The sequence below is a fragment of the Fusarium poae genome, chromosome 3, assembly GCF_019609905.1.
Source record: "Fusarium poae strain DAOMC 252244 chromosome 3, whole genome shotgun sequence".
In the NCBI taxonomy this organism is placed as follows: Eukaryota; Fungi; Ascomycota; class Sordariomycetes; order Hypocreales; family Nectriaceae; genus Fusarium; species Fusarium poae.
In genome coordinates, this window is record NC_058401.1 from 938,296 (window position 1) to 948,850 (window position 10,555).

Sequence of the window (10,555 nt, forward strand, 5' to 3'; positions counted from 1 at the left end):
CCAACCAAAATTCACTATCCGTTGGCTCATGTCGCGAGGCGGGGAAGCTACCTAACTTAGTACAGTACAAGGTACTAATGCAAGCTTTAGTACTAAGTTAGGCCCAAAGTGTAAGACAACCGAATGGTCCTGTTTTTGGTCTGTGATTTGAGTCAGTACCAAGGTCTACATATCTGACTGTCAGACGTTTCCGTATCCAACCGTGATGCCCAAGAAAGCGTCGGGACCTTGACAATAACAAGCGCCCCAACAGTCAAAACGTCCGTCACAGAAACCAGCACCAAGTTCGCTACCACCACTACTACCAACTCCATCATCCAAACTGTCATTAATAATGCGACTGTAACTCAAGTCAATAATAGTATAAAGATTATTAATTTCTAGATACATCTACTAATACTAATCTTGACCATTGCTACCACAAGCATCTCCCTAGCTTTCTTTCTCAGCCAGTATTGATACCACAAGCTGAGTATATTGCATCGCAGCGAATTCGTTGTAGAATCATGTCTTATTTCCTGCTTGAGCCACAGCTGCTTGATATTACCTCATTACATCTTTTTTGGCAGAAAGGCACCGCGTGTCACCTCGTTGTACTGCAATATTGTATCTAGACTAGCCCACTGCGATAAAAATAACTTCCAACGCGCTTACATGGTTAAGCAGAAGCACCCTTGCCGCTCTCCCTTTGCCATCATTTGCTTGGCCTTAATTGTCCGCTCCATCATAATCCATAATAAGATGGGAAGGACTCCTCCCGGTGTTGGTGCAATTGCTAGATCGCTTCTGTCAAAAAGAGAGTGGCTTAAATCGCCAATGACGCCTTTTTCTGTAACGTAGAAGCCAAGATCAACCAAGACACTGACTTCAGGCTTGACCATGGATGTTTTGATGAAACCGGGTCCGCGATGAAGTTCTGAGATGATCATAGAAGCGCGTGGCGCATTGATGTCCTCGTCAAGAGCTTCATGTTTGTCGTTACTAGCATCAGAAGATGGATCAAAGTCTTGAGACCAGCTCACAAAAGGGAATTGACGCTTCATCTGCTTGATGAACCCTTTCGTAATGATGTTCCCGGAACCGACGATCCGAATTCTGGCCTGCTGTGCCGACTGTAGCAGTCCGTACTTTGCCAACAAACGGACCAAGGCGTCCGCAGCAATGTTATCAGGCCTTCCTTGAGTGTACTCCTCAATATTCTTGACAGGGTTGATAGATGCCATGACTTCTTGTTCATTTAGCTGGGGAGGCAGCGGGCGCTGTATAAGGATGCCGTGGATTCGAGTGTTCTTGTTCAGCTTCTCGACTTGGCTTTTGACTTGTTTCGTAGACGCGTCGACGGGCATTTCGTATACCCAATAGCTGACGCCAGCCTAATCCGCAATGGGTTAACGCAGTTCCTTGCAGGGATAAGGAAACTGTCAACTTACACGTGCAGCAATGTGAGCCTTGATCTTGACATAGTCAACGGCGTCAGCACCTGTGTTGAAGAACACAACAGCCATGACTGGCTTGATGCCGTCCTTCTCAGCTTGTTGGTGACACCAGCGGTCAATGTCATGTACGACTAGGTCCCCTGTGAGAAGACGGGCGGATACATCCTGGAGTGTCCAGGGGAGCGATAGAAGCTCAATAGCATCCATGCTCGCGCTTTATCTATTTTTCTGGAATAGATAGTGGATGAGTCGTAGTTTGTTATGGGCTGTCGACTGCCGGGAGCTGTGTGAAGGGATAACGTGTAGTACAAGAATGCGGGGGCCTTGCACGTGCCATAAACATTCAGAGGCCAATAACAATAAGGACGTGGTCTCCGAGTTAACCAGTTGCTTTTTTTATCAGTCAGCTTGTCTTAGGCGGAACCAGCTAATAGCGTTGTTGCTCTAGTTGGGACCACAGAGTGGGGAGCTGAAAACCTAGCAGTAGCGTGCTCTGTGGTCCCGCAAGATTAGACCCTTGAAGCTAGGATCGACAGATCGCCACGTAGACGATAATTAACAACTGACCAACGATTTAACAACATGTAGCCTCATAGCCTCATTCTTGTTCTCGCAGCACGCACGGACGCTTTTTGACATTGTATCTACTAATTTTCCGACAGTTACTCCGTCTATGTTAGATTTCTAATTCTTTCCTTTTTACATTATACTGATGATGATACTTATACAACCAATCATTCCACACTCAAACTCCTCTCATATAATCTTACATTACGCTTCCTTGTTCTTCTATATAGGGTGTTTGTTTTTTATGATCAGTCTCGAGAAGCATTTACAATGGACTTGAACAACATCTACCAGCGATTTTCAGGTAGTCGCCTCCGCAAGCGGTGTTTTGGCAGCAATAACCTCTGCAAGCGATGTTCCAGGATCAATCTCGACAAACTGGCATGTTTCTACGGGGAACCTAGAGAAAAAACCATCTGCAAGATCGACGAGACTACAGATGACTCTTGGATATCCCCATTTTGTCCTCTGTGCCAGCTATTCGAATCCATCGCAGATCCTCTTAGTTCAAGTCCAAAAGAGCTGAATAATGAGCGCAGTATCATCCTTCGCAATCCGAAATTCATTGGTAACATAACTGGAAACACGGGAAGCCAGGCTTCACTTCTTGCTCTCAAGAGAATGCAAAGGGTTAACGGGTACTCCACTTACTACCCTGTCACCGACCAAAGCCTTTCTGTACAATCTGGTCCAACCTGGCCCATCAAGATCCTGAATCCTCAGATGATTGACTTTGACACCATTCGGGGGTGGCTGTCATGCTGCCTAAGTAATCACGAGCAGCCATGCAGTCTTACAAGTTACCCCAAAGTTGATGGCTTACGGTTGATTGATGTTCGAACTGGGAAGTTAGAGCCTGCACAAAGTTCAACTCGCTACGTCGCCCTTAGCTACGTATGGGGAAAGCCAAAGAAGGATGTAGGACCTTCTCCTCCCCCTTCAAAATGCGAGACCAAGGCATCACAGGAGGACTCAAATGTTCTCCCACATGACATTCCCGAAACTGTCGAGGATGCCATGATAGTTACGGCGGCACTGGGCTTTCGGTTTCTTTGGGTCGACCGGTACTGTGTTCCACAGGCCGAGATTAATGCTGAGGACAGACATTGCCAGATAAAGCAAATGGACAAGATATACAGTGGTGCTGATCTTACAATCATCGCGGCTGCAGGAGAAGGGCCTCAATATGGATTACCAGGAGTGAAGAAAACGCCAAGGAAACGCCAAAGACATGGTTGCTTTGGCAAACACACACTAGTATCAACGATGACATCGCCTGGATTACTGATACAGGGCACGTCGTGGTACAGTCGTGCGTGGACTTACCAAGAAGCGATATTCTCTCGCAGACGGTTATTGTTCACCGACGAACAGGTATTCTTTGAGTGCCAGAAGATGAGTTGTCGCGAGACAGTCGATTATATGTGGCCTTTGAATGAATACGCCATTTTTCAAGAAGCATATATAACCGCAATCCAAGGAGGGATAGATCCGGTACTGAACCACATAATAAAATACACTAGACGGCAGCTTACTTACGATTCCGATGCTTTAAACGCAATTCTAGGCGTATTGCGGCTTTATTCAGCCATGAAAAACCCCGTGTTTCATTTTTGGGGCGTGCCAATGTCACCACGATATTTTCATGGTCAGAATGATCCATCAGGTGGATCATATTGTGCCCTGCAAATCACCTTTCTTAGATCTCTTTGTTGGATACCGATAGGAACAGGACATCGGCGGTCGGGTTTTCCAACTTGGTCATGGGCAGGTTGGTCTTGTACCGTGCGGTACAACTTCAGGATATCAGCTCAGGAGCGAGTTCCTGTTACGGTTTCAATTGGCCATACAGATGGAAGTTTCAAGATCCTTGAAGATACGTTCCATCAGAGCATTAAACCCAACACGCTACAGGATCTTTCAAAGACCTTACGACTCAGAGCCAAGGCTATCATTTTGAGGACAAAGATATTGTGCGCCAAATCTTCCGACTATGGAAAGCAGATGAGGGAACTAGTGCTATTTGCCTGGCCTTTGCATCAAGACGAAACATATGGGGATGTGCAGTATATGATCCCTGTCCAGCTCATCTTGCCCTTGGACGCGCGATCAGTAGCGTTGTGGACTAAACAGCCTCCCCAGCTGCACGGCGTCTTTATGGAGCGTGATGAAGATGAAACAGTACCAGACCGCCTATTTGTTCTCATTTTTGCAGAAGTTGAGGGAAGCAAGTTTGAAAGAGTAGGACACTTGGAACTTGAGAAAGGTTTCGGTATTAGTGCAGATATAAGGGGACCCAGGTCAGTGTCAACAGGTCGACGCCACAAGCTTGGTACTGAGGACTGTGTCTTGAGGCGTAAAAAATGGGAGACCGAGAGCGAGATACGTGAAATCGATATTATTTAGATAGAACTAACAGTATGGAGTATTCTATATGCTACCATGACTTCCAGCCCAGTTTCTCAGCATTCTCAGTGGCATTATCAGCCTCCGTTACCCAACGTGCAGCAAACATGTCCTCCATCCAGCCAATCAGCCCTCCGCCGAGCCCGCCTTTTTCTCCCCTGGCTTCTGTCCGTCTCAAGTAGAAGGGATGTTCCATCGGGTTAAATCTGCCCATTTCGTCCGGATGCTGAGGAACAGGATCGAACTGGACAATGTACATCTCACGTGTTCGACCCTCGGGTCCGCTGGAATCGAGATTTGCATCAGCATACATGAAGAAGAAGTTGCGGTATAGAAAGTCATGATCCTCTTCCTCTAAAAGTAAGCCGGGAAGTCGGTCATTCCCAGTAGCATCTTCATTAGGAGATGAGTCTTGAATTTCCTGTTGTCCCTTGAGTTCCATGGCTCTTTTGACCTTTGCGATCTGATCCCATATGGTGCCTCGGGAATTTACTTCGGCGACATAGTGCGCATGACACTCCTCTACCGTGGCGCCAGGAAGGAAGAAGAACTCGTAACGAAATTTGCCACCTCCCACACCGTGGCATTGATCATCCTCGAGTTTGGTGTAAAATGCATGGCCGTCAAAGTCAGATGGATCGAGTGGATGGACCATGTAGAACACCCAGCAAGGAAGAGGAGGCAAGCCAAGATTGGGGCGTGTGCTCTCCCATGACATAACGGCTTGTTTGCCAGTGTGATCAGTGAACTTGCGATTGCAGGGTCTAATTTCGAGTGCAGGTCCCAAGTTGAACTGAGGTACACCGTTGGGGTATCTTTCCTCTAGCGTTCGGGGGCGCGTCTTTGTTCGGACCACAGTTGCTTTAGTAGAAGTGAAGAAGGAAATGGAAGTATATGTATGAGGGAAGTTCATTTCGGGTTCAGAGCTAGTCGTTAACTGCATTCCTCTAGGGTAATCAGACGCGGTTGCGGTTTATCTTATCTTATCTACTCGTTGGCTAGCCGGAAGGGGGTGCCAACTAAGCAAGCTTAGTTGGCCACAAAAGTATGAGACAAGGCGAAAAGTGTGAGACAACCCCGCACAGGCTGCTGTCGCAAAATCATGACTTTTGCCCGCCAAAACCAATGATTTCTAGGACATCAATCAGTAAAAAAGTCATATATCACGTCCATCAAAATTATGCCCTCACAATCAAATCTGAGAGCTGCTCAGGCCGTTGTTCTTTCACGCCAGCGACTTCGCCGCGGTCTCAATCGTGATGCTGCCGGCCGCCGAAAGAAGCCACTGACTCTTCGTGCTGCTGAAGCTCGATATGCCGGCTCTGCTCGTGCATCTATCGGCCGCATCGTCAAGAGACTTGAGGCTGCGAATACCGTAGATTATGAGGATGTTGTCGATCCTAAGATGGGGCGCCCGCGGCAACTCACGGATGAGGAAGAAGAAGCTATCGTGTGTTATATCATCTGGATGGAAAAGTCAGGCCTGCCTGCCTCCAAGTGGGAAATAGAAGATGCAGCACTTACTCTGCGGCGCCGCCGTGATCCTGATGCGAGACCTGTGAGCAAGATGTGGTACTCTCGCTTCCGCGATGATCATCCTGAGCTTGCGAAATCGATATTGAAGTCGAGAGAAGCTTCGCGTGCCGAATATGAGGAAGGCGGCGTTGATGATACGAAGGAGTGGTTCCAACGCCTCAGCGATGTGATGACGAAGTACAATATCGGTGCATCAGAGACCTGGAATGCAGATGAAGCAGGAGTTAGAGTCGGAATGCTACGAGATAAGATGGAATGCCTCGTTGTACGCACCAAGAAGAAGTCAGCAACAGAGGTATTTTCTCCGCAAGATCGCGAGACTTGCACAGTCATCGGCTCAGGCAACGCAGCCGGCGCAACAACGCCCCCTGGCTGATCTTCAAGTCGTTGCCAACGCTTGAGTGGGCGTTCATTGAAGGCGATCCTGATATGCGCTTCGCTCAGTCAGACTCGGCATTCTCAAGTGCGGCGATAACGCTCGAGTGGGCGAAGCACTTCAACCGATGCTCGTGGGAGAAATCTGCTACTGTACAGAAACGTCAGCTTGATTTTGAAGAGTGGTTTGGGTGTAATGAGCACCTTCAGGATACAAATAACCGCTTGGTTACTCACGATATGCCTCCCGCGGCGAGGCCTGATGATGAGGCTGTATGGCGGCTGCTCGTTATCGACGGCTTCACAGGCCACGGCTCATTCGAATTACGAGAATATATGATAAAGTTCAATATTCTCGTAGCATTTCTTCCGCCTCATTCAACGCATATACTCCAGCCAATGGATGTAGGCGTATTTCAATTTCTGAAGGAAGCGCATCAGAAGAAGCTTCGTGAGGCGTTGCGGAAGGGAAATCTTACCTTTGGCCGGCGTGCCTTTGCAGGAGCTTTTCAGGTATGTGCCTTCTTAATCAGCCTTCACCGAAAAAGGCCCCTTTTCTCACCAAAATCAGGAGATCTTTAATGAAGGCTTCACTGCCGCTCACATCATCTCGGGCTTCCAAAAACGGGCATCTACCCTCCCACAGACCGACCTGCCATAGAATATCTTCTCAGGAAGCAGCTCAAGAAGAAGAAGACCTTCACGCCTGCTCATTTCTCACTTCTTCCCTCAGATATGCGATTTCACGCCGCTTCCAGCACCGCCGAGACCATCGGCGAGCGATATCACGATATCCTCAGTTCTCCTACGCTCGCAGGGCTCCGGCACATTCGCAACATCGTTCATGAAGCTGTGGTGCTTGAGGATGTTATCAAAAGTACGTGGATGATCGAAGAACTCGCATCGAAAAGCGGTATCACGAGAGAAAGCGAGGCCGCCGCGCAAAGACTGTCTCTGACCTTATTCCTACAGTATCGCTGCAAGATCTGCGAGATCAACAAGAGGAGGCTATCGCCGACGATAAGAAGAAGCAACATAAGCAGGGTATACGATTCACACGATCTGTCATCATCAAGGAGATGAACCGCCTCAAGGATGAGTGGCGAGAGAATAAAGAAGTTATCGTCAACGGCATACCAAAGAGGCTGCAGTTCAAGCAGTGGTTGGAGCACACAGGGAAGCAATATGACTATTTATCTATGGATACACAGCGTTCACAAATGACTCAAGCACTGAAAGAAGAGACTGACGGCTATATGATAGATACACAACTCCCTGATGATGTGCGTGAAGCTATCCGCAAGGCACAGTATGCCGCGAAGCCCCTCAGCGCCGTTGATCTCACCGGCCTCCCTCACAGTGATGATACGGTCACTTTCAACCTCACACAAGCACACGAGCACGAGGAAATGGATGAAGAAGACGAGATTCTTCCTGTAATTGAAGTCGCCGGCGGCAGCGAAGTCGAGATGCCCTCATCGCCGCCCTGTGCACCTGACTCTGAGTCATCACTACCTACACTTCCCTCAACTCCTTGTCCCTATCAACACCACACGCAGCTTCATGAGTCACTTCGTGATATCATCAGGGGAATAAGAACGGCACAAGAAGATAGCCTTATTGGCTAAGAAAACAGATATACGGCACATTTTGGCAGGGAAGCTGTTTCCCTTGCCAGAGCATCACCAGAGCCGTCGCAGTCATTTCTCCCACTCTGAAATAGCCAATAAATCAATAGAAGCTTCAAACTACGCCTTTTCATCAGTTTGAGCCTATTTTGACAAGATTTGAGTGTCATTTGATTGAAAAAAATGGTATTTTGGTGCAAATCACGCCAAGTGGGCATCTTCCGGGATGTCTCACACTTTTCGCCTTGTCTCATACTTTTGTGGCCAACTAAGCTTGCTTAGTTGGCACCCCCTCCCGGCTAGCCAACGAGTACTATCTAATCAACGGAGCTATCTTTGGCGTTACAGTAGTCCTGCAGGCCGGGACAAACACGGCACGGCACGCATAGCATAGCCTGGTAACATCTGCAGTTCCAAGAAGGGTCGGGTTGGCCCATATATTTGAAGTCCAAGCTGTAGGATGAATGAGAAACAAATAATATTAGGACAAAGAAAGCAAATGGAGATTTATCATGCGATTCCTCTATTTTCTAAACTTTGCTGCTTCTATCCGTTGATCGAATTCTTTAAAGAGATTCAAAAATCTTTGTAACCACATTGTTATCAGCATCCTCCGGTAACAGCTGCTTGTGCACCTTAAAGTCCGTGAATCGTGTAAACAAAGTAGCCATCAAGGGCGCGATTTGTTCACAAACTCGAGACATGGCACTTTCTCCCGATTCCTTAATTTCCCCTGACTCTTCGCTCTCCCCTCGTTCGTCAACCCCTATCAGAACAATTCTGACTTTGGTACTAGGATCCAAAGATCGTAGGATGTCCATAGTCGAGTACAACTCCGGGTCATCATCCGTAGAAATAGCGATGGTGATGTGTCGAATTGATGACCTGACCAGGCCCCCCAACTCATACTTCTGATATCTCCCATTCCAAAACGCATCGAGAGCTTTCAGAGTAACTAAGAATCGGTTTTCTTTGTAAAACAACTCTCGGGCCTCAGTCAGCATTCCTGCATTGGCGTTTTCGCTGCCCACAGCTTGCTCATCCATCAACAGAAAACCAGGCGAAGGCTTTGGAGTCAACCTGTAGCCGTCTCCTCTTTTCCCTATTTCAATTGGAACGTCCACAACCAAGTGTCGTCTCAGAAACTCTTTTCGATTATCTGGCTGAGTTAAATCCTCGTCACCGAAAATGAGGCTAGCCCTGAACGTGTTCGTTTTTGTTTCTGCTTCCTCCACCACTCCCATGAACTCTTCTGTGGGTGTTTCCACTTCAGGTTTCTCCAGAGTTAAAGCGTGGAACGTATCAGGAACTTGACTTTTATAAAAACTTGGGGACTTGAACCACCAGAATTCTGCAAATGTCGCACGACCTAGATGGTCGCTGTTCTCGCGAGCATCGCCTCCTGTAATGTGCGACTCGGCTTCTTGCTGAGACTTGTTCAAAGCAAGACGTAGACAGTCGAGAGTTGAACCAGCGTACCAGTAGCACATAGTCGTGTATAAGTCATATTTGGGATTGCGGGAGCTCAGTGTCTGTAAAACAAAGGCAAGGAACAGAAGGTTAAAGTACTGGCCGCTAACATCCGAAGTAGAGTGGCTGTCGAAAATCGTTAATTTAAAGACACAATATCGCGTACAGTAGGATGATGCTCTAACCTGAGCTCAACAGCGTTCTCGCTCAACAGTTGTTCATCAGCCTCGATTGGATTGTAGAAAACAGCCTTATCCAAAGCTGGAGGTTTAAGGCCTAGTGGTATCAATACACTTCTCTTGTCCGTCGCCGCATCTCCAGCTGTACGTTCAAAGACGATGCTAAGATCTAGAGGCGGAGTTTGATTGTTGGGAAAATCAAGACGAATGTCGACGCGAGCAGTTTCGTGGCTCGGCATGACAGTTTGCTTGTAGTGACGAAGTGCTGTGATTTTGATTCGATCAGTAGATGACAACAATGTAGCAGGAGTGTATGCTGCATCGTGCTCCTTGATCTTCTGATATAGCGGTATCAAGAATCTGTCGCGAACCCATACCCGGGCTGTGTCATTGGTATTTCTCAGCCAACTTGGCCATTCATTGTTTAAAACAGCCATTGCTAATTGGTCTGTGGGAAGTGGAAGTAAAGAAATTGACTTAGTGATGATGTTCAGTTTGATTGTGGACTCAAAGGCACGAGTTATGGTAAGGAAACAAGCAGTAATATATCAATGATTGTGAGATTTGGCTTCTTATGCGCTGATAATGATTCAAATTTTCCACCACTTACAATTGTACAAGACAGTGGAAACATAATGCCCTCTTGCTGCCCAGAACCAGCCCAATACTGCTAAACTAACTACACCTTTGATGGATCAATGTTTACGTGTCAGGCATAAAAACAACTGGCGGGAATGGAGCCTTTATGGGCCAGCGGGTCGTGACGAACACGGCACGGCACGAAGCGCCCAACCTTTAGCCCTAAAGCTGACAAGAGTGTCGTGCAGGGTTGCTATTCGTTTTGTTTCAGATTTGTCTCCGTCCCTGTGCGTTTCAGCCTGCGATTCGCCTCTGATCGTTGCCGTTTGCAGAAAAGGCCAAGCCGGCGGTCACGAGAAAGGGCGAGTGTGGATCCATT

The 10,555-nt window shown here is 47.6% G+C and overlaps 5 protein-coding genes across 5 annotated transcripts; 2 read left to right on the forward strand and 3 right to left on the reverse strand.

Moving 5' to 3' along the window:
* Positions 1–650: 650 nt before the first annotated feature.
* On the reverse strand, positions 651–1,643 carry FPOAC1_007706 (uncharacterized protein; the record flags this gene model as incomplete). Its single annotated transcript, XM_044852156.1, has 2 exons — positions 651–1,373; positions 1,431–1,643. The coding sequence occupies 2 exons, from the start codon at positions 1,641–1,643 to the stop codon at positions 651–653; spliced, it is 936 nt and encodes a 311-aa protein (XP_044704826.1).
* A 630-nt stretch (positions 1,644–2,273) lies between these two features.
* On the forward strand, positions 2,274–4,409 carry FPOAC1_007707 (uncharacterized protein; the record flags this gene model as incomplete). The annotated part of the gene is made up of 2 exons (XM_044852157.1): positions 2,274–3,237; positions 3,814–4,409. 2 exons carry the CDS (start codon positions 2,274–2,276, stop codon positions 4,407–4,409), a joined length of 1,560 nt encoding a protein of 519 aa, XP_044704827.1.
* Positions 4,410–4,440: 31 nt separating this feature from the next.
* FPOAC1_007708 (uncharacterized protein) lies at positions 4,441–5,322 on the reverse strand (the record flags this gene model as incomplete). The annotated part of the gene is made up of 1 exon (XM_044852158.1): positions 4,441–5,322. The coding sequence occupies one exon, from the start codon at positions 5,320–5,322 to the stop codon at positions 4,441–4,443; it is 882 nt and encodes a 293-aa protein (XP_044704828.1).
* A 1,733-nt stretch (positions 5,323–7,055) lies between these two features.
* FPOAC1_007709 (uncharacterized protein) lies at positions 7,056–7,948 on the forward strand (the record flags this gene model as incomplete). The annotated part of the gene is made up of 2 exons (XM_044852159.1): positions 7,056–7,233; positions 7,293–7,948. 2 exons carry the CDS (start codon positions 7,056–7,058, stop codon positions 7,946–7,948), a joined length of 834 nt encoding a protein of 277 aa, XP_044704829.1.
* A 566-nt stretch (positions 7,949–8,514) lies between these two features.
* On the reverse strand, positions 8,515–10,034 carry FPOAC1_007710 (uncharacterized protein; the record flags this gene model as incomplete). Its single annotated transcript, XM_044852160.1, has 2 exons — positions 8,515–9,544; positions 9,604–10,034. The coding sequence occupies 2 exons, from the start codon at positions 10,032–10,034 to the stop codon at positions 8,515–8,517; spliced, it is 1,461 nt and encodes a 486-aa protein (XP_044704830.1).
* Positions 10,035–10,555: the final 521 nt, after the last annotated feature.